At 35.7% G+C, this 25,145-nt stretch overlaps 3 protein-coding genes and 2 pseudogenes across 4 annotated transcripts; 2 read left to right on the forward strand and 3 right to left on the reverse strand.

Moving 5' to 3' along the window:
• Positions 1 to 4,706: 4,706 nt before the first annotated feature.
• LOC147483624 (uncharacterized) lies at positions 4,707 to 12,536 on the reverse strand. The gene is made up of 4 exons (XM_086577735.1): positions 12,398 to 12,536; positions 10,812 to 12,251; positions 9,265 to 10,325; positions 4,707 to 5,198 (listed from the first exon to the last, which is right to left on the reverse strand). Exons 2-4 carry the CDS (start codon positions 12,198 to 12,200, stop codon positions 5,081 to 5,083), a joined length of 2,568 nt encoding a protein of 855 aa, XP_086433861.1. The 5' UTR covers positions 12,201 to 12,251; positions 12,398 to 12,536; the 3' UTR covers positions 4,707 to 5,080.
• Positions 12,537 to 12,992: 456 nt separating this feature from the next.
• LOC147483625 (glucan endo-1,3-beta-glucosidase pseudogene) lies at positions 12,993 to 14,000 on the reverse strand (annotated as a pseudogene).
• Positions 14,001 to 15,929: 1,929 nt separating this feature from the next.
• LOC147483626 (potassium transporter) lies at positions 15,930 to 16,885 on the reverse strand. Its single transcript, XM_086580643.1, has 3 exons — positions 16,477 to 16,885; positions 16,300 to 16,363; positions 15,930 to 16,172 (listed from the first exon to the last, which is right to left on the reverse strand). The coding sequence occupies exons 1-3, from the start codon at positions 16,810 to 16,812 to the stop codon at positions 16,003 to 16,005; spliced, it is 570 nt and encodes a 189-aa protein (XP_086436769.1). The 5' UTR covers positions 16,813 to 16,885; the 3' UTR covers positions 15,930 to 16,002.
• A 156-nt stretch (positions 16,886 to 17,041) lies between these two features.
• CPNIFS (chloroplastic NIFS-like cysteine desulfurase) lies at positions 17,042 to 23,419 on the forward strand. The gene is made up of 10 exons (XM_086577807.1): positions 17,042 to 17,298; positions 17,567 to 17,700; positions 17,836 to 17,995; positions 18,100 to 18,286; positions 18,518 to 18,663; positions 18,789 to 18,861; positions 18,981 to 19,044; positions 22,068 to 22,167; positions 22,528 to 22,686; positions 23,015 to 23,419. Exons 1-10 carry the CDS (start codon positions 17,086 to 17,088, stop codon positions 23,183 to 23,185), a joined length of 1,407 nt encoding a protein of 468 aa, XP_086433933.1. The 5' UTR covers positions 17,042 to 17,085; the 3' UTR covers positions 23,186 to 23,419.
• Positions 23,420 to 23,939: 520 nt separating this feature from the next.
• Positions 23,940 to 24,902, forward strand: LOC147483628 (transcription repressor OFP17 pseudogene; annotated as a pseudogene). The gene has a single exon (XR_015205174.1). The product of XR_015205174.1 is annotated as a transcription repressor OFP17 pseudogene (transcript).
• The last annotated feature ends 243 nt before the right edge of the window (positions 24,903 to 25,145 follow it).

Here is a 25,145-nt window from a genome sequence, read left to right on the forward strand (position 1 = left end):
ATGAGCGATGAAACCAGTATATTCATAGCTGATTACTAAATTAGTATGTGAGATTTTTCAAAATCTTTGGGGGTCGCTCCCTGCCTCCTTGGTTCAATCATTGGTCGTTGCATCCTGAAAATTGTTCAAATGGATTTGCACTGATTTTTCTATTGTTGATAATTGATATACCATTATACCGAAGTGATGATCAATTCAAAATAAAGATCAATTTACTTTGGTAGTTGTTAGGAAATTTCGATGCCGAGATATATCCTATCGGATATATCCTATTGGTGACCCAAAGTTAAATCGGATATCTACCGATATATCTCGGATATCTCGGATCTCTCGCCGATATATCTCGGATATATAGGATATTTCGGAAATTTCAATATTAAATTATTAACAATTGGTCAAAAAGTCAACCGATATATATCGATTATCTCGGAAATATCGATTATCTCGGCGATATAAACTTTCATATCGGAAATTCCGATATATCTCGGAAAAAAAGGGGTTCAATATTCGGTGGATATATCTCGGAAAAATCGATATCGGTGTACCAATTTACCGAGATATATCGGCGAGATATCGGATATCTCGGCGATATTTTGGGCCCTGGTTGTTAGTTGTTACCCTAGCCTGTTGCCCTGTTGAACTCTAATAAATCACCCATAAATCAATCTGGTTCTGGTGTCTCACTGTCTCACTTGAAATTTTGCAAGATGGTGACAGAAAAACATTCTTTAAAGGGTGGCTAGCAGGCTAGGACAAAAACTAGTGGCTGCAAAACATTAGTTATGAGCAGTAATCACAGCCATGTCTTTTACGAGGGATGCCTCCTATATTTCACGGACACTGACACGACGTGTTCGACTTAGTTATATCTCAAAATGGTAGGATGCAAAAGCTGCAAAAGACGTCGAAATTAATTAATATTTATAATTTTATTTTATATAAATTAAATTTTAAAAACTAAATTAAATGTATTAATATTTATAAATTTAAAACTATTAAAGATAAATAGCTACAAAACTGACTTTAATATTTCCTAATCAAAATTTAAAAATATGTCATAAGTCTTAACAAAACAAAAAAATTGAAAAAATTGAATTTTTTAATATTATTTTAATTTTTTGGGTCAAAATCTGCAACCTGAACATATTGACCGCATCTGACGCGGACACACAGCCCATTAGTAGGTGCATCTGTGCTTTAGAGGGTGTCCTTTTTTCTCCGAAAACCTAATTTTTCTGAAGTCTGATATGATATTTTTCCGACTACGATATTTGTGTTATGATATCTGAAATTTTGATATCTGATTTTTTTGAAAAATAATTGGATCGGAATTGGATGTGTTTTCAAAATCCAATCTAATTTGATTTCCGATTAATTTTCGTTCATAATTAGATGTATTTTTAACATATAGCAGTCTATTTCATATAATTACTAAATTAAAACTAGATATAGTTTACAAACCAAATAAAAACCCTATAAAAGTGGAACATTGTCTCTCTCACAATTTCAAAAAATCAATATTGTCATTCTAGCACATATCTTAATTTCTCTCATCTTCTTATTTACTAAATTATTGCATTAATATGTAATGAAAAAAAAACTTGTTGAATGAACGTGTTAAAAGATCTTCAAAATAGTTACTAAATGTAGGGGTGTTCATGGGTCGGTTCTTACCGATTTTGGTTCTGGGTCTATTTTTAGCGGTTCCTATCGGGTTCGGTTCTTTCAGGTTTTTTCTTATATTTTGAAAACCCATACCCATACCCATTAATTAAGTCGGTTCTGATTCCGGTTTCGGTTCCTTATCGGGTTATACATTTTTATTGCTAAAATTATTATTTTTAGTTATATAACCGATATAAAAGTTGGTTTACGGCGACTATAACACTTGTTATCGATATTTTTGTCTTCTCATAAGAAATAATAGTCCGAAATTCAATAATAATATTTGAAAGTTATCTAAAAATTTTAAATACATTCTCATATATTATATGTATGGGTATATTTTAAATCGAACATATGTATATTATACTATACGTAATGCGTCATATATAGTATAAATACCACATGTACCACAATTGTTAGTTAGCATTACACATATTCATTATTTAATATATATACATGTAATATATCAAGTACGTACACGTTCATGCATTAGTTAATATAGATAGTGCATAAGTTAATTCATAGTATACGACTATACGTATAGACGTAGACAAGTAAACATTATTATTAATATTTATAATACACATATTTAATGTAATATTATAAAAGATGCATTTAATAACATACATTTACTATTATGTTAAATGTTATATATATTTAGTATAATTTTACACCTAACAAATATAGACTATATATAATAATAATGTTTGGGTTTGTTTTTAGTTAGTGTAATATAATACTAAATTCTATATATCAAAATCAAACTAATCGGTTCCGGTTTCGATTTGGGTACCTATCGGTTTTTGACTATTCGGTTTTAATGGTTTCGGTTCTTTTATCGGATCGGTTCTTGAAGAGCCATTTTAAATGGATCTAATATTTTAAGACCAAGACCCGCTATAAATGGTTCCGGTTCTGATTCGATTCGGGTAATTGAGTACCCATGCACACCCCTAACTAAATGAATGTAACGGGATAAAAAATGATTATCCTAAAAAATTTATAAAAAAAATTACCATTCGAAAAATAATTGGATCGGATTTGAAAAAATATTGCCATCCGAACCAAAACCCTTAATCCGATCCGATCCGAATTACCAAATTTACTTTGCCTTTTCCGTCTCTCGTCAGTTTGCAGATTACATTAGGTTTATGTGAAGAAAATCCACAGTGATGTGAAATGATGTGACTTGACGAGATAGTCTTATTTTTTTTGGGAAAATGAAAAGTGCTAAGAGGCAACACGCATTGTTTGTTTGTTCGCTTAGTTAAAATGAAAAGTGCTAAAATGCACGATGCCTACGAGATAATCTTATTCTTTTTTGGGAAAATGAAAAGTAACACACATTGTTTGTTCACTTTGTTGCAGAATAATGCATGATGCCAACTGATGCTTCACTGAAAAATATATCTTTTCTTGAATCTTGATTACACTTTAGGAGTTTAGGCTGGCCAAGGTAAGAGTTTCACAATCATTTCCTTCTAGAATCTAGACCATTGCCAATGTCGATCACCAAGGTGGCATGGCCAGTTCTTCAGTGGTCCCAATTCCCAAAGGTGTCTCAGAAGCCTATTTTTGCACGAATGAACTATGCCATTCCATTCCATGAGAAAGTGGTTTCACAAACCTAAAATTTGAGAAAAAAATACATTGAATCGTATCATGACCTGTCGTTTTTAATCATCATGTGGCGTGGTTTTTTTCCGTTATACAATAATACAATACACATGTCATTGTTCTGCCGGTGGATTATATGTGGAACTTTACCATTAATTATGAGCACAAATAAGCGGGTGGTTATATGAACTGCACTTTAAAATAACTCTAAAATTACTCCACCATTAAATACTACAAATTGAAAGTTGATTTTTGTGAAGATGTTCTCCACACAATCGATATCATTTTCACAAAAATTCAGTTTATTTGAAGTTGTACAACATTATCAAAAATCATTTAGAATGTTACAAAATTATCACTGCCCAAAAATATTGAATTTCATAACAATTTTTGACAAAATTAAACATATTCAATTGAGTTGATTTTTGTCGAAATATTCTCATAATGTGATATATATCTCCATAAGAAATTAGCTATCAATTCATCTTGTAGGTCTATTTTTAAGAGCGGAGTTCATATAACCATCCCCACAAATAATGGACATATAATCATGTTTAATTGTTTGGATCCCACATTATAACCACCACTTTCAAATTTCAATAGTCCATTATTCCAGTTGCTCATTGCTTTGCTTATTATTGTTACAAGATTCTGTTGCTACTCATTTCTACTCAAGATTCTTGCCCAATGTCATTCACTCATTTGTCTTCATATTTATCTTTTCTGTTTATTTAGTTTAGAGTGAACTAGTGTTACCCCCTATTAGATGAGCCAATTAGGATTTTTTTGGAAAATTAGGGTGTCCTCTCTAAATATACACAACAAAAATTGATTTTTTTTTTTGTGTGTTTAGGAGGAAGACCCTAATTTCCCATCTAATGAAGGGATAATATTGGTTAACCCTTTAGTTTATATCTTTGTTTTTTCTTGATTAGGCACTAACGTTGAACATTGGTTTAGTGTGATTAAAGATTTATTTCTACATTTATCAATTTGTATATTGGGATCCCTTGTTTATTTAATCCGTGCATAGAAGTATGAATTCACGATATTGAAGTATGAATACGACAATGGAAAATGGAATGGAAACTTCTTTTCTTTTCTTTTTACATGTAAAAGATTAGAGATCGAAAGATTAAGAGAAGTGGAAAACTTGTACAAAATCGGCTGAGACTAGAATTAAACACCAATTTATTAATTCCTGAAAGTACTGTGTTTTGGCCTTGTATCGATCATGTTTTTATTTACCTGTGTAAGCACTACTAGCCAATTGGTTTTTCAAAACATAGTAAATTGTGCCTCGTTGTTTTTATTTTGGTAATGAAAGGAAAGTAGTCAAAGCACCACAAGAAACGAAGTCCACCATGCCCAAGTTGATCAAAGCCGCTGGACATGATTTCCTAGTTGCATCTGAGGCAAAGTAGTAGAACAAGTTGATCTACGTTTATAAACTTACATCTGGAAAAACTGAAACAGGACCAAAACCACAATGTAGATTAGTGCAACTACTCCACATTATGATAAAATGAGTGCAGATGAATTTCCCTCAAAAAGTTACTGTGAATGACACATTGGCTCAAGCATCATGTCCAACGTTTCTGGACAATACCCATCCAACAGTATCTGAAATGTGATCTACCTGGCTGAGAGAAGGCATGCAAGCCATGTATCTACCTAAATCTAATGTAAGTGACCCTTTTCTTTTCGAAGAAGATACAAGGCAACCAGTATACTCTCCCAAAATAAGGATGCCTGCTTTAGATGTGAATATGAGGGTTTATAATGTTTCTTTTTCTTTTCAGTTATATGACCAAAGGGACTGTACATCTGGGGTGGAAAATAGACCCCCAACATGAGGCCTAGCCACGGACAGGTTTCCATCGCCTTCACCTGAACCATTTACAGCACAGTCCTTTCTGCGAGATAGAAAGAATCACAAGAAAGTATGAGTATAATACAGTAACTTAACAATCCAAGAACTTTCTCTCATACAGAAACTTTATCAAACAAGAATGAAGGAAAAGCATTTAAATACTGGGCACAGACAACCAGTTCTTATATTGACACAAGCTATAAAATCTATACAGAAAAATAACATTTGAAAAATGATAACTTCAATCAGAATACAATATTGTCAGGCACAATATTTATCCTACTTTGCCTCCCTCCCTCTTCTAGAGCCAAACTCCAAAGAACTGCAGAAGCCTCTCACTCTTTTTACCAAATAAAGCGTCACGAACATGCAGTGTTACATATGTGCATGTTCGCTTGTCTTTCCCTTCTGTCGACCCCAACAAGATTTTGTTGTCACCCAGTTTCTTGAAGGAGATGGATGCAATTAAATACCAATTTAAGTTCAAGACTGAGGCTGATGGGGGGTTAAGATCAGTGGCTCTACAGACACAGAATTAATAGTGGCAACTGGCAAGTCAACTGAAGTACTAGTCACTACCATTTCCCTAATTCTAGTTCCGTCATAAAATAGCAAAACATCTCAGTTAGTGAAATTGTTCCCTATCCAAATGTTTGTAAAATCAGGACATATGGTGTCAATAATATGTCTTCCAACATAGCTTTTGGAGTCAACCATGATATCCTTTTGATACATCCATCTTCTAATAGTCTTCCATATCCAAACCAAAATAAATTTACTGCATGTCAATTTGAGTCATTTATGTACTTATGAGCAATCCTACACTGCTAATTTCCAAATTCTTTTTTCCAAAAAAGTGTCAATAATATCTTCTACTATAATGGATTGCATACAACGCTTAGGATCCTTCACAAGAGCTTCTCAACCACAGAAGTTTACTCTTACTAGTTTACACATGCAAAACATCATTGTTTTCCGACTTTTTAAGGAGAACTCTGCTGCAACGGTACTTCAGAATGAAAGCCATACCTGTGTCAGACAACCCATATTGTAACTGAAAATTACACCCGTAAGGCCAAATATATTTAGCATGGGTAAAGATGATCTCCTAGATTTATAGAATATCACAATGAACAGACAAATCAGAAATTGCTACTCCCACCAAAATTGGTTTAAAATTTTAGAAACATCGCACTGTCAATTTTTCTCATTGTTAAAATGAGTTCAAAATTGAAGTTACATTTGGCAGAGTTGAAAATTTTGGAATAAGATATTTCTTTAAAATGATCTATATATGAGAAGGAGATCATAGGTAACTCCAACCCAAAAGAAAACAATCATGTATGGACACAATAAACTGTTTCTAAAGATGGTCTAGCTCATTATCAACACTTCACAGCCTCAAAAGTCAAGAGGGTATGGTTCATTACATGGGACATTTACAGCACTACACAATCCTAAAAATTTGTAGAGCAGACTCTAATCCAGCTAACAAGATGGTGGTGAGGGTATGACTCGGGATCACCTAGAATGAAGTCTCTTGTAATAGCAACTAGCAAGTCACATCGCTCAAGAGGGGGAACGAATAAAACAGAGACACAATGTACATCGTAAGGCTCCTATGAACTCCTGAAACACCAAGAATAGCATAGAAGCTTACGAAACAGATCCCTTTCAAGTACGCTCGTCTAAAAAAATATATAACCAACAATGTGACAACTCGCTTTATATTATTTACAATTTTCTTCTACCAGAAAATTTATAACTTGTTCTTAGTGTTTGCAAGTACTTGTTTTGTGAATGTACTTGGTAACTTGATCTCAAAACTACAGTTCTAACCACAACCCAATATATTTCATCAGGAAACACAAAATCTCCATTCACACATCAGGAGTAGCCCAGTTAACACTAAAGGTTCAACATCAAACCCATTCAGTATGGGACACATCCATACAATACAGCAGAACTAAAGAAAACCAGGCAAAGAAACAGAAGCAGAAGAAAAGGAAGAAATTAAAAAAGTACCACCAAGCATCAACTGTCATAATTCACTAGACGCTATTCTATATTGGTAGATAAGTTAAGTACTGTAATGAGGATAACATCTTTTGAAATTTCTTTCTGCAAGTGTTCTTGTATTCTTGGAAATCTGGTCCTACTTTATTTATATTTTGATAATAATAAAAAATCTATTCTAAATCACAAGGGGTTGGAAGAGCCAACAACTAACCAAAAGATAGATCCCATCAAAGGACTTGTTCTAGACAATAATTTTGCTTCCTTGAACCCTTTTTTCCCTTTTTCTTGATAGTTATCCACCAATATAGATAGGGTCACCCCATTCTGGAAAAGGAACCTAGGGCATACGTTGTGGCTGATTTTTTTTGTGGAGACGAATCTCCCTACCATGGAGATCATCCTCGCAAAAAATTAGCTCATTCGAATAGGTCTAATCATGAGAAAAGCTGTGTTCAAATTTTGAGATTTCATATAACAGTTGGCAATTCTTTTGACAAGGTTTGACATATTCAGATTAGCTACTTTTTGTGATGATGATCTTCACGGTGGGGAGATTAATTACATCAAAAATCTTTTGCCATAGGAGTGAATAAGGGAGCACTGTAAAATGTATCTATGTATTATTTCGATATTGAAGAAGAAAACTGTAGGATGAGATATCCTACATACAAAAGGGAAATTAAAGATCAACAGCCCCGAAAAAAAAAAAAACAGTAAAGAAAAGTGCAAATCAATGGCTCTATACAAGTGCCCAACAAAGCGTCCTGCTCTACTAGTACCCAACAAGGTGTCCCTCTCTACAAGTATGGCCCAATGCAAGAAGTAGGATAAAGAACTTCCTATGAACAAATACTAATGGTTGATATTACTCTTTTTGCTTGGAAGATATATTATTTCATTAATAAGCAAGGTTGCCGACAAAACCTTCAAAAACAAATGAAAAAGTACTACCAAAAATAGTTGAATTCCATTCAAGGAGTTAGCTATGAACAGAAGTGAGCTTCAGAGATACTGTCTGAGTGTCTGACACAGCCCTTTTAAGCTTGGAGTTCTAAAAGTCGCGTAAGCTGCTATGAGCCTGTTTAAGAGGTTTTCCTCTTCTATCTTCGGCAAAGTGACGTTTTAATTTCCTGGTAAAACAATAATTTTATTGAATAATGTGTGATAGAGAAGATTATACACACCTTTGCCAATAACTTAGAACACCCACCCTATCAAATAATCAGATAACATCATGGACTTTTATCACAATGTTATCACAACAAAACATCAAATCATGGAGCCTAATGTTCTTCGGCAATGTAAACTATGGTGGGAGAACAAAGCAAAACTCGAAACCGGTCAAACAAGGTGGGATTAGCGTGAACTAGATGCACAGGGATAATTTGCATCGGAAGGAAATTTAATTGACGAGCATTGAGGTCCTTTTCTATTTTATGACATAGTGGTTTCAGGAAAAGAAAAGCCCGAAAGATACACAACTTGGACTTGCTCCTGGAAACTGATCCTTAAGTGGGGCAGCATATTCGCACGCACGGGTGATCTGGTATCCTTAAGTTACGTGTATACAATCCTCTCAAATGTTAACGTAGTGGTAGGAATCACACTCCTATCCAACCTAGCTATTTTTAATCAATTGTTCATAGTTCTTCAGTTGATGCACATTCGAGAACATACTTTGACAACCGTCCAAAAAACAGAATATAAGAACAATAAAAATTGTTCCTCCACTTGCCCAATTAAAGTGATCAATACTGAAGTAAATACTGTCTATAGTTGAGGGACTTTCTTGACCACAGCTATTTTCTACTATGTTGTTTTTCTTCTGCTGTTCTACTTAATAATTGCAGGTTTGCAACTTGCACCAAAACAAACACGCACAAACCAAATGACTGAAACCATGCATCTAAACAAGTCCAGCATGTTAAAAATTAAAATATAAGACATTTCACCCTAATTTGTAAGCAAAACAGTAAACACAGACAGCAGACATCATGAAAATTGAAAAACAATGTAGGATCCACGACCAATAAACAATACACTTAATAATTTGTCTAAAACAAGAAGGGACCAAAGGATGTGTTACTTACTTGGGCCAACGACTGACTGGAGACAGTTCAGATGAATAGATGGATGATGAGTTGCTTGAACCACAAAAAGTCACAGGATTAAGTGTAGGGAAATGGTCCTGTCGCTCCCCTGACAACGGCTGAAAGGCACTTCGTTGCATCCAAGGGTCAATGTCATTTGAACCAGGACCAAGAGGAGAAAATGTTCCACCATTTTGAGAGTTCCCAACCTGAATTCTCTGTGGAGAAGTTGAACCAGAGTGAACTCCATTTTCCTTAGAAAAATGTAACATCATTGCCTTGTGGGATAAGGGATGGAGTACCTCTTCCTGCCTCACTGTGTTCTTTCCTGGAGGTGAAAGCCAGCTGGCATTGCAACCAATCAAACCAAATCCGTCATGACCAAGTGGAGGCGTGCTCCACATCTTCCATGATCCATCTTCATCTTCATTAGTTGATCCACTGAAAGGTGAATTATTCACAATATTGGTCTTTGGCGAGCTTGGATATGAACTATAGTTAGCATGCCTTTCCTCAACAAACCTTAGTCGTGACCCAGGGGCCTCGATTGGAGATGGCTTACCAACTTCCACTGAAGGAGATATGCTCTTTAGCCCGTGAAGCCTCTCCAAGTTTGAATCTTTCATAAACCTACCACCAAGGTCCAATGAAAAATTGTCGAGTGACTCAGAAACTGGGCCAAGTAAAGAGACTGGGTCAGGAACATAACAGGGATCTTCAAATACATCTAATTCTTCAGGGGTAATATCATGTGGTGGTTCTCCAACATGAGGATATATTGGCTCGGCTACAGAAGAAGATACTGGACTACTACCCGTTGAACCATTAGGAAATGGAGATAGACTGAAAGGCAATGGTAGCCCAAAACTGATCTGGTCAGCTAATGGATGTGATGGTGATGCTTGGCGAGGTAAACCTGAGCTCTCAGCTAGGCCTTGGAAATTTTGATTTGATCCACTAGTGAAATTCTCTGCAGAATATAAGGGAACAGCAGGCGAACGAGTAAATAATTGCCGCCATGATTTCTTAGGGGCTGTTCGTGGTTGCGTTTCTGAGGCAACCTGAATATGAGCAGACAAAAAATGAACTGAGGCCATAATAAATACTGCATGCCTAAAGTATGGGCATATGAGGAAAAACATATAATTGTAACTGCCTAATGTAATGTAGCACAGCAGCAAATCGGTCATAAAGATTTCTGCAATAAAATCTTCTCAGGGCACAACAACAAACACAATGCTGGCAAGAGTGACACAAGCTCCTAAAGCATATTTTTACACTCAAAAGTCAAACGCTAATTATCTGTGGTATGAAGTGTAGCTTGCATGTCAGGTAGCTAACAACTCAAAGAATGAGCTGGGTGCACAGGTTAATGATCAGAGGATCCAAAAGGTAGAAGATCTCATGCCCATTAGGTGCCAGTGTTGCCAGTGACCTTATAAGAGCTCATTTGGTGTCATCAAGGCTGTAAGCTCATAAGTAACTATCAACCAATGAAAATATACAGAAATAATATCAAATATAAGATTACTGAGAACATGGCTTACATGTTGGTAAGAAATGGTACTGCTGAACTTATCATCTCCATTTCCATTTAGTTTTGCCCGTACATGTTCGGTTGAATGTACATCTCTTTTATTGGTGGCAGTTTGCACATGGTCTACATAACCCATATGATTGCCTGGCTTTGAAGTAACACTAGCAGAAGCATTAGTACCCTTCCCAAAAACGAAAGCTTTAGAGGAAGACATAAACGAACCCTTCACACGATCCAGGTATCTGGTGCCATTTCCCCTGTTAGAATTATGTGAGTTGCTACTGGCTTTGGAAACATGACCCACATCAGAGTTACGAGTCTTCACAGATACATTTGCAGTTTTCAGATGGTCCCGTCTTTCACTCTCACTCCTCTTGAGAGATGCATTTGCAGTTTTCTTTTCAAAGTCTTCACAGTCTGAGTTACTTTTGCTAGACCCCTTATCTTTATCCTTCCTTCCATCCTGACGCTTTCTATCTGCTTCCCGCTTGCTATACTTTTCCCTCTCAGAAATTAAACTCTTGAGACACTGTTTTTCAGCTTCCATCTTTTCATCTCTCAGTCTCCTCTGTTCCTCCACCAACTTTGCCACCTCTTCGCGCTGTTTCCTCTCTTCCTCCTCCAAAAGTTCTCTCTCTAACCTAGCCTGCCTCTTCTCTTCAGCTTTCCTGCGTGCCTTCTCCCCTCTGCTCTCGTGAAAAATTCCCCCATTTTCACCCTCTTTAAACATCATGTCCTCGTGGTCTCCATCTGACGAAGAATCATCATCCGGAGTTAACCCAAAAATACTTCTCCAGAAACGCCTAAACCTCAAGAAAATTCTATTAGCCGGACCAAAAACTTTCGAAGCAAAACAATGATCGTCAGTATCACTTACAATCTTCCCTCCCCTACAACCCAATTTCGTGACAGACCCCCCAGAACCAAAAATACAACTAATCCCCGAACATTCCTTCTTCTTCCCATCCCCACCACCCTCTCCACCCATACTCCCAGGTATATCCAACACCGGTCTTTTCGAAACATGGCCACAATAAGAACACATAAACTTCCCCCCAGCTGGATTCTGATCCCGATACGGTGTCAAACAATTACGACAAAGCCTAGTCGCAATTTTCCTAAGTTTCTGCATTTCTATAGCTTCTTTCCTCCTCATTTCCCTATACTTAGCACTATTCCTCGCCCTCCAAGCCGACAACTGCGGCATTAAAACCTCATACCAGAAAATGGTAACAAGTAATACCAATACACAAGCAATCCTTGGTGACGTAAACTCAAATCTAAAACCAGGTGGTAATAAATGTGAAAACACCCACAATCCTAATAATGGAAATAATAACCAAGGTAACATGGTCGCGACACGTCGTGACCACTTCTGAACTACGCAAAGTATACACATTTAAGGTTCAATTATTCCAATACCTTAATTCCCTTTTCTCCTTTCTTCTTCCTATTCACAAAATAAAACAATCTTTATCAATTTCTTCATTTCTCATTTTAATTTACAAACCCTAGTTTTTTTTTCTTAAATTGTCGCCAAATGAAATGTAAATGCAAATGAAATGTTAAAAACAGAGATAAATAAATAAAACTTACGAATTTGAGATGATGTCTGGAAAAACCTTTGGTCGGTTCGTTTTTTTTTGTTATACAGAGAAATGAAATTTTTGAGGGAAAGGAAAAAAAATAAAAATAAAGGATAAAGAAACTTAGTTTATGGCACGTGACGTGGAGGTTGAGGTCCTTACTTAGTCGCTAATTAAAGTATTATCTTCTTAATTCACTAATTCATAATTCACATAGACTGTTCAACAGTATTATCATTGACACAGTCACACAGCCAAGATTAAATGATTAATGATATCGAAAGCTTTATTATTGGTTGCTCACTTGGTCTCCTAGCTTAACCTATTGACCCACCTAAAGTCTGTTTGAAGTGGTCATTGTGGACTTGTGGTGCGACGGTGTTGGAATTATTTTAGATCTGCCTTATTATGAGTTGAAAGTTCGTATTGGCGTATGGATTATGTGACATTGTGATGGGGGGACAAGGGTTATCCTTATTGTCCTACATCACATTTTCTGGTCAAAACGCACAAAAATAACTACATTTTTATACACCCTGTGGAGATCTTTGTATAGTGATCCACAGATATCAATGTGTATAGATATCTGATTTTATTTGGCTGATTAAACCATATACAATATATTCAATCCATTAAAATTATCTAATGGAATATTGGATACACTGGCATCATGTCAGAATCAAATAACCCAAACTGGCTCTCACCAGCAATCCCACCCAAGTTTTTTCGCTCATTGAACATTGAAAATAAGTATGTCTCAATTGGTACCCCTGGCCTTCTAGGAGTACCTTGGGATGATAGGACATGATTAACTAAGTTTGAGTTGTATACCAAAGCTTGACAAGTGCTTGCTGCGCTGCTGCTTCCAACTGATGGCCAACCTGTCTCAGACACTGCGATTGGGAGTTTAGCTGCACCAACTTTCTCTAAAGATGCATAGAGTGCATCAATGGTGGTGTCGAATAAATTACGGTATCCCATTCCAGAATCAGTGAAAATATCGTTGTCAGCTGTGAATAATGCGTAAGGCAGAGGTGTTCCCTCTGGGTTCTTCACGTAGTCGAAGTAAGGGTACACATTGGCTAAAAGTGGTGCACCAATGCCTTCCAAGTACTGAGCTATTGGTGCTAAATAGTCTATAGTGCTCGTTGAAAAATTTCCAGCAGATGGTGGGAAACACGCATCCATGACTGATGGAGAAATTATTGTAGTGACCTTAATTCTTTGCCAAAGCTCCCCATAACTTAGTGCACTATGAAGGTTTTCTATTGCTGGTAGAACAAATGGAGCATAACTACTAGGAATAGCTTCATTTCCCACAGCAATATAACGAAAATGGACATCAGGCCAGTAGCTACGAATGTTCTTTTCAACCCAATCATTTGCTGCGGTGTAAGATTGTGCAAGTTGTTCTATATCTGCATCATTGACTCCTAATAATATTTGGATTCCTGACCCACGAAGAGCTTCAAACATCGAAGAGTCTGGTTCGTATAGTCTCATTCGTCCAATGTGATTAGATTGGTACAAGGACACAACTTCAGTAGGCAAAGGCAAGTTTTTAGCATCCATTTCGTTGTCGTCAAGCATTTCGTAGCATACTCCAATATCGGAAGCACCTATAGGAGAGAACACAATATAAGTGCATCTACTGTAGTCCCTAAAAAGAATTAATAGTCCATGAATAGTACCTAATCAAGCATACAAAATAATTTAATAATGAAATCTCCCAATTTAAACAAGTTATACTTTTCATGAACTTGCGTAGAAGTATATGAACATGTTAATTAGGGGCAGAGACTGCTCCCAATATGTTGGGATTGGGGTGTGTATTAGAATGAAAATCAAGTTGGACTTGAGTTCACACGCCTTCACGGCCTGATGGTTGTGACAAAGTTTCTCAACCATACAAGCCATGGACTTTAGTCAATTTTTTTCACTCTCAAGTAAATGATCAAAGGCTGTTCTTCTGACTTTCAGCCCATCTCCTCACCTGCTAATTTTAGCCTAAGACTAAGAAGAACCATGCCTGAAACAAGTGCAAGTAGCTGATAGTTGACGACCATTTTGAGGGAGTTTCTAAAGATGTTTGGCTTTGAAGTTAAGCTCCAGGAAATCTGGTCATTGGCATTAATATTAGACATATGCTTGACAACATTATGGATCCTTCTTATCTTATACAAATCCATAAAAACGGAGAAGGACAGTATACTTGAAACATGCCAATTGCATGTGGACATGCTTGAGTGTTAGTCTGTTAGATCTCCCTAAACCAGTAAATTGTGATTCCTCTGTTTTTTCTTGATTAAAATGCTCGCATCTATATCCCTGAACCAGGGTTCACATTGATTGAATGTTAAGAGTTGTACAAGTTACTAAAACAAATAGTTTTATGTTTTTATATGATTTTATTTTCATTCACGTTTTGTATTCCTTATAGAGACGTTTGTATCTCTTTGAACAGTGTCCAGAAGCAAAATCATTTAGATGATTATATGTGCGCAAAATGTTCTTCTAAGTTCTAAATGCCCTTCCTACAATTTTTAGGCTCCTAGCATACAAAGCGGTGTAGCCTGTGAGTCTCCAGGAAATGGATAGTAAAGACTAACATAAATAACCACCTTGTATGTGTGCGTACGTGCTCCTGTTTCATTCCAAGAATTGAGTTGGTCTCACTTGATTGGGAGATGTGAATAATCTTTTCAGTTTTTTAGATTTCCACCCTCAGCAACTTTGCCAATTAGACTTCCACTCCCAGTTCTTTTATTATTAGACTTCCACCCCGAATTTCACAGCATGACCAAGTCAGCCCCCTTTGACACGTGACAGTTGATGATGATGATAAACGTGGCGGTTGATGATGATGACATGTGGCGGTTGATGCAACATGAGTGATGTTAGTTTGGTAATTTTAGGTGGGCAGGGGTAATCGGTGTCATTTAGGCAAAATATTTATATTCGTTTGATTAAATGGTTGTGATGACACCACATGACAATTGGATTGGTTTTGGTCTTATGAGGGTCAAAGGGTATTTTGGTAATTTTATATAGTGAGGGATGAAATTGATATTGCACATGCACTAACTGCCTAACTGGATGATATCTAGTCAAAGCGGGCTGACTTGGTCATGCTGTGCTGTGGGGTGGTAGTTTAATAATGGAAGAACTCGGGGTGAAAGTCTAATTGGCAAAGTTGATGGGGGTGGAAATCTAAAAAACTATAATCTTTTCTACCATCTTTTAGCACAAACTGAACAAAGAACGTAAGAACAAACTGAAGTCAACCACAAAAGGTTATCCACAAACCACATTATGCATTTATACATTGGAAAACTATTGAGTTGATGGAGCTGAACAGATCGAACAGTTGGACTTTCAAATCTATTAAACCAATCTGCAGTATCTTATCAGAAATTAAATTTGGATCCAACATCGACTCCGAATCCTGTAGCCTAAACTTATAATCCCCTGGGTTTGGATTATGGATCAGTTAACAAATTTGGAGTTAGACATTTTATCAGTGGTTCACTTGAGAAAGACAATGAATTAAAGTGTTACAGTTGCATATTGAGTTTCTTGTATAATGTATTGAATATAGTAGCAAAATCCTATCCATTATCCTGAGAACAATCTTGTAAAAAAGTTGCCTGATTTGGATTTCTCTAAACAAGCAGTATGAACATATCTTCCCAGGTTGTCGACTTGCCTTGGTTCATTTCTTGTATCTTTCTTACACACCCTGCATGTCTTATCCACCCATCCTTCTTCAACATATTCTCCATCCACTAAATAAACAAAAATAATTATAAATCCTCACAGAGTTAGGAATTTAATCATTAGTGTTACTCTAACAAGTGAAACAAAAGAAACCATTAACAATTTGGCAATTCGCAATTTCTTTCAAAAACTTACCATCGACATATGACTTGAAAAAATCCTTGTAAGTCCCACCAATTTTGCGGCGAAGTGCTCCATACTGCATGGGATATTATGAACTACATAGTCAAGTACAAAAACCGATAACATTTTTACACTAATAAGAATGAAATGTGCATGCATTAGTATGGTATATATGCTGCATGAGCTTACTTGTTCTTTGTTCATTCTTCCTCCAGAACCAGTAGTTTCTCTTGCATCCTCAATAAGTTGAGCATCTTCAGCAGATCTAACTTGAGAAAAATCCAAAGCTTCAGTCACACTACTAAACAGGGATTGCTTCTTTTTCTCCTTCTTCTCTTCTGGCTCTTTCTCTGCTTCTGATTTAGCCCAAACTCCTCTAAATGTATAACTTTTGCTAGAACCATGTGTGGAAATACATTGGGCCACTCTTACTGATGGTGGACAAATTTGTTGTGAAGATGATAAGGGAAGAGCCCTCATCTCAAAATGCTTATGTTCACCAAGAAAATTTCCTTTGCTTATCATGTCCAAGTGGTATAGTAAAAATTAAGAAGTTTTTAGTGGTGTATGGTGGTGGACGTGGCATGTGGCATGACCTATTGAAATGATAGGACAATGAGGAAGATGTACATATACTGGGCCAATAGAAGCCCAATAACTTTGGGCCAGATTAACGGGTTGGGCTTATGGCCCGTTGCATCTGTGGATCAAACCGTTTACTTTTCTTCTTTTCTTTGTTATCTACCAGACGACACCTCATTCTTCTTCTTCTGTAAAATTTTCTTCTTGTTGTTTACAATGGAAGGAGTAGTATTAAAACTACCATCTTCATTCAAACTAATTACCCCTTTTACCCTTCGAAGCACTACAACTACTACTACTACTACTGTAAAAGTTTCAAAATTTCGAAACTTTTCTTGTGCTGCAACTGCTTCTTCAGATATTGCTGTTGAAAAACCGTGTCTTTCTCTTGGGCACATTACTAGACCTGATTTTCCTATTCTCCACCAGGTATTATCAACCTTTTTTTTTAATGTTTTACAGCTTAGTTTTTAATGCATTGGGTGAAATATTGCATCTTTGTTAGTGGAATATTGGTTTTAGACTTGTTTTAGTATTGAAAGTTAGAAACTAAGGACGTTTGAAAAGAGTTATGGGTAAATAAAGTGTCTTTTAGTTGGACAATGTTACTGTTTTCATTATAGAAAAAGCTCATGAGTGTTTTTGGAGCTTGTGTGTGGCTTATTTATTAAGATGGGTTTGTTTTGTTTTGTTGTAGAATGTGAACAAGTCGAAACTGGTCTACTTGGATAATGCTGCAACTTCTCAAAAGCCTACTGCTGTTTTGGACTCTTTACATAACTATTACTCAACCTATAATTCCAATGTGCATCGTGGTATTCATTTCTTGAGGTACTTATGTAATCTAGTGTGTTTATTTTCTGCTACCTCCCAGTTTTGTGACCCCTTTTAACATTGTTGTTACAAGAGGTTTTACTGAAAATAATCTTCATTAAAAATTCTTACTAATTTTTCTCTGCAATTTAGTGCAAGAGCCACTGATGAATATGAATCGGCAAGGATAAAGGTGGCTCGTTTCATTAATGCATCAGAGTCTACAGAGATTGTGTTTACACGAAATGCGACAGAAGCTATGAATCTGGTAGCCTATTCTTGGGGCCTATCGAATTTAAAACCTGGGGACGAGGTATATATTTGTACTTGGTTGTCTATTTTTTACTGGTTACCATAGCATTTCAGCTTGTGGCACTTTTCTTGTCTCCTTTAAAATCTTCTCTTGCTTTCATGCAGATCATACTTACAATTGCTGAACATCACAGTGCCATAGTTCCTTTTCAAATTTTGGCTCAAAAGACTGGTGCAACCCTCAAATTTGTTAGTTTAACTGAAGAAGAAGTTCCTGATATCGAGAAGTTGAAAGAAATGCTGTCAGAGAAGACGAAACTTGTGGTCACTCATCATGTCTCCAACACTCTTGGTAGGTGTGTTCTTTTTCTCAAATTAAACTATTCTGTTTTCCTTTCTCATGCATTTTCTTTGTTGATTTACATCTGTTGCGAGACATTGTAACTATAACTAGGCGTTTTCCATTGTTTATTTTGTTAAATAGAACAGGACTGATTCTATACTTTGTTGCATTTGATGGAAGTTATTAGTTCGATCTGTTGTTTGAACATTTTTTCATAATCAATTATCTTTGTGTTTTTAGGTTCTGTTCTTCCAATTAAGGATATTACAAGTTGGGCTCACAATGTTGGGGCAAAAGTACTTGTAGATGCTTGTCAAAGTGTTCCACATATGGTGGTTGATGTGCAAAATCTAGATGCCGATTTCCTTGTTGCATCATCGCACAAGGTTCGTATAAACTATAATCCAAGATAGGCTTTTGACACTTATTTCTACATGTGTTTTAATTGTTGTTACTATGTTCCATCCCAAAGATTATCCATACATGAAATTAAGTATTAAACATGTCTCAGATGTGTGGGCCTACAGGCGCTGGATTCCTTTATGGCAAAAGTGGGATCTTGTCTGGCATGCCCCCTTTCCTAGGTAATCTTGGACTGAAATTTCTTTTTGAGAATAGGGTTCTTTTAGTAAGGGATTTTAGCTGATATTCAAGTTTAAAGCTGGTTCTACCACAATGTGTAACTTGCTTTTTTATGTTCTAGGCGGTGGCGAAATGATTTCTGATGTATTCTTAGATTATTCTACTTATGCGGAACCTCCTTCCAGGTTAATGAATTTGTTTAAAGATTTTGTTCCCTCCACTCCAGCTGTTTACTTACAGTGCCATTTTAGAACAGTAATAAATGTTGGAGCCTATCATCATACAATAAAACTATAAATGGGATCACTAGAATTGTGTTAGAACCTATTATTTGACGAGTCACATAGTTTAATTGTAAAATAGCACTGAAATCCTTGACTTTCTAGATGTCTTTTTATGTGGTCGTTAAATGCTAGTTAACTTTTCCTTTTTCCCTTTTGCTTTCACATACTTATTTTATTTCCTTTGGGTTAGGTAACTGAAACCAAGTTTATGCTTTAATCATTGTTGTTGTTCATGTGCCTACCCCATGTTGGACAAATGGTCTGTTTCTATGCATTTTCGTGTATCTATTTGATTGCTTGAACTCCTGAAGTAAACAGGTTTTGATCAGTAACCGAGAAACTCTAATTTCTAAAACAAGACTCTATGATCTGATCTACTTTATAACAGGAATATAACATTTTTTTCCGTTGACGATATCACATGCTTGCTATCTTTGTGCTAATTTGAAGACCCGCTTCTAGAACTTTTACTGTTCTTTTCCTTTAAATGCCAGTTTTTGTTCTCTATTACGCCTACACAAGTATTTATTATCTACAGGGTCTGATAATCTACTAAAAACCTTGTGATATACCTTTTAAAGTTTCTTAAAATAGTTCTCGTGGTTTACCTGGGACAAGATGAAGTCTGTTATGTAACAGAATATTAATGCATGTTAACATGTTTGATGTCCTGTAATTTTATTATATTTTTATTTTTTTCAAAATAAAATAAATCATATAGAAGATAATGTTTACATGATTGTTTAGTAGATAAGAAATCAATTTTAATAAGGTTCTCATCCACTAGATCATAAATAGGTTTTGTCACTAGAAACTTTAAAAAGTGACAATCTAGTTTCCAAGTAATTTAGGTATTAGCTAGCTAGTTGTGACACCCTAAAAATATATTTCTAGTTATTAGCAGGCCTGTCTAACTTCCAGGAATATATCTCGAGACTACATGAAAAAGTATACAAAGCCTGGGACACACCAGGTCTAACCATAAAGTTAAAGATGTTTTAAAATACAAACAAATCCAAAATACTTCCCTTAACTGTCAAAAATACCAAAATCTTGCTGAATAAATAGTTTATTACAACTTGATTTAAAATAAATAACTTGACACTGAATTTGTCTCTTAAAGCAGAAAAATAATATTTAAAACAAAAACAACTAAACTAAGACTTGACTGGACTCCAGATCATACCAAGACTCTAAGAAGGTGCTCACCTGTAAAAAAATGATAAATAGGGGCATAAATCAATGCGCCCAGCAAGTACACTACAGACTGCACTACAATCCTAACTAAAGAATTATCAGTTACACTTATATATGTGTTAATATAATATGTGATCACAGGACGCCAGTAAACAAAACAAGATGAACACTAATCTACTCATTATGTCTAGAACATGCGGTTTGAATATATAAGCACAATATTTTCTCTTTTACTTTACATGGTATTGGGAAAATTACACAATGCCCCCAACTGTCTTTATGAATGGTCGTGTCCAGAGCACACCATATCATGCTATCAACTGGTTGAGTAATACGGCTAACTGTTTCCCATTAACCAATTATTCTTATTAGTTTATGTTTTTTTCAACATTGCCAACATACGACAATGCGAAAAATACAAATTCAACTATACCAATATTTCAATACTATATAACGAAATTTCATATTAAGTGACTCACATTGAAACATTAAATTCATTAGAGTCATAAACATCTCACTTAAAATGAAAGGTGCAGTTTTATTTGTCTAATCATACATATAAAGAAATATCATGTACCCAACTCTAGTCTTTCTCCTGGATCAATTACTAATAAAGTAAAGTCAACACAATCAAGTTCATTAAAACATGGCATGACATGAATATGAGATAAGTACGGCAACATGTGAAAGCCAAGCATCAACAGTATCATGAAAGTAGGTGTATTCAACTAGGCATAGGTTTACATGCTTTCAAACAAGAACATTAACTTATGAATACATATAGACTTTTCTCATAGACTATTTCATGTGACTAAAATACTGAACAAGGACTAACTTTTCATTTCTTTTCTTTAAAGTTAACATCATGAGGGTATATTAGACGTACTCACTAGCATGATTTATTGTCTAAGTAAGGACTTAAGTATAGTAATATGTATGGACTGTGGACACAGGACATGCATACAAAAGCATGAAATTACTTGACTTTACTCAAAAAGAATTAAGCACATTATATTTACAAGTATTAGATAGCAACAGAAAAACATAGAGGTACAGCAGACCAAGTACAGTACAAGACTAACAACTATCATGTGAACAAAGACTGACATATATATATATGCAAATTACCGGCCAAACTAAATACCATACATAGTAAGCATTTAAACACATGACACCAACATTGACTTGACTATACTAATAATTCTAGAGGTAGAAAAGTGGCACAGCAAGTAGGTACTTGCCTTTCTCCTTTGTTGCTAGAATCCAACACAACATGTACATATCAACACTAGTTTTCCTCCTAGGCGGCTCAAGCTATTGTCCTTCATTCTTTATTTTTGATAATACAACCTAAACATGTATTTATAGAATATCACTAAAGAAAGACTCTCACGTCTCAACTAATTCGAGTTCAACTAGTCTACCGGTTTAGGCCTACTACATATAAGCCCAACAATTTAAACTACTACTACAAGCCCAAAACTAAAATAACACTTAAGCTAATAAATTTTGGTTTTAGTAAATTAATTAATTAATTGAAATAATTTAACGGGATATTACACTAGCTATCTTAGGAAGAACCTTGAGCGTCGATACTGTAACGAACCTTGCTTTCACCTACTTAAGACTTATGAGTCATAAATCACAGGAAAGAAAATAGAAACAAGAAAATGTGTGATCTTATAAACAATCTCCAATGTGGATTTTTATTTGCTCAATTGTACCAGATTTGAGGCCGGAACGCCTGCAATTGGGGAGGTCATAGGGCTTGGAGCAGCAATTGATTATTTGTCAGGGATTGGCATGCAAAAGATCCATGATTATGAGGTGAGCAAGTCCTTCCCACGTCCTCTCTCTCTTCTTTCATCTCTATATGTTTTTAGTGGTGTGGCATGTGAGAACAGTTCTTAGCTTGTAGGCTAGTGAAGTGATGTTGCCTTGTTGGCATATTGATTATTAAGGATTTGAGAACATCCTATTGGAATGTGTCGGCCAAATCATCTTCTTGTTGTAGTTGGCTGTCTTTTCATTAATTTTCATTTGAATTCTTGTTATCGATCCATGTAAGCTATGGGATTGAAATTAAACAAGGAAAGAAGAAGGAAAATCTCTAGGTTTATCATACTTTTATGGTTAGAAACTTGAGAGAACATTGTTAAAGTTACTCCCTTGTTTGTGTCCATGCAGACAGAGTTAGCTACATATCTTCATGAAAGCTTGCGTTCTATTCCCAATGTTCGCATATATGGCCCTGTGCCTTCAGAGCATGTCTGTCGTGCTTCTCTTTGTTCATTCAATGTCGAAAATATTCATCCGACAGACATTGCAACTTTTCTTGATCAGGAGGTAAGATTGTGAATTTTTTCAAATTTGGTGAAATAGAACACTTGTTTTTTGTGTGCTACCTTTCTCCTTAGTCAAAACTGTTTGCGGTGTATAGCTATGATTCAAATGATTCGAAGGAAAGTACATATGTCTCTAGATATCTATTATATCCTTCGAGGAGACTGGAGAGCACTTGTCTCTTCATATTTGTATTATGTCTTTCATATGCTCCTAAGAGCTACTTTGTTGTGTATATATGAATGGTAAAACACATTCTTATTATGGATAATTACACGTAACACATGTTATTACCTACAAGTTTCTGATTCTCTATGTTATCCTGTTTCAGTATGGAGTGGCTATCCGGTCAGGTCATCATTGCGCTCAACCTCTCCACCGGTACTTGGGAATTAATGCAAGTGCACGTGCTAGTCTCCACCTCTACAACACTACAGAGGATGTTGATGCCTTCATTACAGCGTTAAAGGGAACAATTGACTTCTTTGTTTCCTCGTTATAGCGGGTCTCCCATCTGAATTTGTATGTCTTTTATGTTCAACTTATTCTGTACTCTTGTGTTCCTTCATATGTTTATTGTTAAAATAATTTGTAGTGTCATTTTCTTGTGATCTTCTGACGCTGCCTGGCTTTTTGTAATTGTTCATAGCAAGAGTTGTGTACTTTGTGTATGCCAAAGATGTTTTCTAGTCCACTGTATACCTTCACAAAGCTAATTACATACCAACTTTTTGAATTTGATCACGCTATGGATTGCTAAAATGCCATCCATGTTTATTACCAATCTTTTTACTATAGTTGGATTGAGATGATAGCTACCCAGAGGAAAAAGCTGCATCAACAGCAATAACCTAGTTTGTTTAATTGACCAAATCTTGTTCGGATTAAACAGTTTAGCAACAAATATGCAATATGATTAACTTGCCGAGACTTAGTTCATGACTTCATGGCATTTAGTTAATTTTCAAATCTTGGACATAGCCCCATGGATCGATTATACAGATTGAAATTGAATCGATAACATAATTACGGCGACCATGAATCTCGAGCTCCTGAATCTTTGCTGTGGGTATGCAAACTTGTAGTCACACGGGGTGAGCGATTCAACGTTTATCGTTCCACATAACCAATTTGATTATGGAATGATGTAAAATATACACCGCTCCGTTAATGATTATCATATCAATAAATAAATAAAACGTGGTCAGCAGCATGTTCAATCATGAGACGTGAACTCTACTACTAAACAGTAAACATATAGCTTTCTTGGCTGAAGAAAACTTGTTGAAGCTCTAATCTACCATCTTTTCTAACAAAGTTATTTCTCTCTAACAAACCATCTTATCAAACGTCTCATGATGACTATCTTTGTTCTTTCTTTTTCTGGAAAAGATCTCAAAACAATCTGAGTCTCAGCACATGCCAAACAAAGTGACTGAAGTCACTAAACCAACAGAAGTCACCTCCCTTTGTTCCTTCAACCTAACAGCACTAGCTCTCCCTCAATCATTCAAACATGAAAACAAAGTCATTAGTTGTCTTTAAAGCAAAGCTTCTCAAACCTTGGAAAAAAATGATACAATTATTCAAATTTAAAAAACACATTTCTATAAGACCCCTCAGTAGCTTCCGTCGACACCACAATACTATAAAAACACGTAGTAGGAAGGGAATACGTGCGGTACTATCGTCATTTCGTGCTAAGAAAGAAAGGCTGGAAGATATTGGAGAGCTAGTAAGTATGGGAGAAGGGAGGACTGAAAAGTTGCTCTTTCCATCACCTTTAACTCCTGCTTACTTGAAAGCTAATGGGATGGTTAAAAGGGATGTTAAGGGTCAAGAAGAAGTCGAAGATGCATGTCGTAGTTTTGAGAACTATTTAGTAGAAATGATAGTGGAAGAAGGAAAGTTAAGGGATATGATGGATGTAGAAGAGCTTCTATATTGTTGGAAGCATTTGAAGTGTCCTGTTTTTATTAATTTGGTTTGTACATTTTATGGGGAGCTTTGTAAGGATTTGTTTTCAGGGCAGGATGATGACCATGTGTAAGAGTTACTAATGATCTTGTATGATTAGTTGATTCTTTTGTTGAGAACTTGGATTTACAATGACCTTTTCTTTTGATTGTTATTGTTTGATTCTTTAGTATGTAAGAAGGAAAGGAAAATCATACAAACTTTTCAATGAAATTCTTCAGTATAATTAAGTTTTGAAATCCTTCAGTAAGTTTAAGCTAATTCTTCTTATAACGTTATACCATAAGGTGTTTTTGCTGAAGCTCAAGTCAAATTGCTCGAGGAGTATTTAAGACAGACTCCAAGAGTTGTCATATTTTTAGGCAGACCCAATATAATTCATACGAATCGTGTTCCAACGAGTTCTTGAATCCATAGTAGGGGTGGGAGCGAACCAAATTAACGCGGCATACTCTATCAATCTCTGCCATTAACTAGTTTTGTAA

This window comes from Coptis chinensis, chromosome 8, assembly GCF_015680905.1.
Source record: "Coptis chinensis isolate HL-2020 chromosome 8, ASM1568090v1, whole genome shotgun sequence".
Lineage (NCBI taxonomy): Eukaryota > Viridiplantae > Streptophyta > Magnoliopsida > Ranunculales > Ranunculaceae > Coptis > Coptis chinensis.

What these genes read in the sequence shown, in the direction of transcription:
- LOC147483624 (XM_086577735.1), bottom strand. Translation starts at nt 12,200, where the DNA reads ATGTGTATACTTTGCGTAGTTCAGAAGTGGTCACGACGTGTCGCGACC. An exon ending in GTACCATTTCTTACCAACAT is followed by an intron (nt 10,326 to 10,811) that starts GTAAGCCATGTT and finishes GCTCATATTCAG; the next exon opens with GTTGCCTCAGAAACGCAACC. An exon ending in CCAGTCAGTCGTTGGCCCAA is followed by an intron (nt 5,199 to 9,264) that starts GTAAGTAACACA and finishes TCTATCTCGCAG; the next exon opens with AAAGGACTGTGCTGTAAATG.
- LOC147483626 (XM_086580643.1), bottom strand. Translation starts at nt 16,812, where the DNA reads ATGATAAGCAAAGGAAATTTTCTTGGTGAACATAAGCATTTTGAGATG. An exon ending in GAAGAATGAACAAAGAACAA is followed by an intron (nt 16,364 to 16,476) that starts GTAAGCTCATGC and finishes TATCCCATGCAG; the next exon opens with TATGGAGCACTTCGCCGCAA. An exon ending in TTTCAAGTCATATGTCGATG is followed by an intron (nt 16,173 to 16,299) that starts GTAAGTTTTTGA and finishes TTGTTTATTTAG; the next exon opens with TGGATGGAGAATATGTTGAA.
- CPNIFS (XM_086577807.1), top strand. Translation starts at nt 17,086, where the DNA reads ATGGAAGGAGTAGTATTAAAACTACCATCTTCATTCAAACTAATTACC. An exon ending in ATTTTCCTATTCTCCACCAG is followed by an intron (nt 17,299 to 17,566) that starts GTATTATCAACC and finishes GTTTTGTTGTAG; the next exon opens with AATGTGAACAAGTCGAAACT. An exon ending in TATGCGGAACCTCCTTCCAG is followed by an intron (nt 19,045 to 22,067) that starts GTTAATGAATTT and finishes CAATTGTACCAG; the next exon opens with ATTTGAGGCCGGAACGCCTG.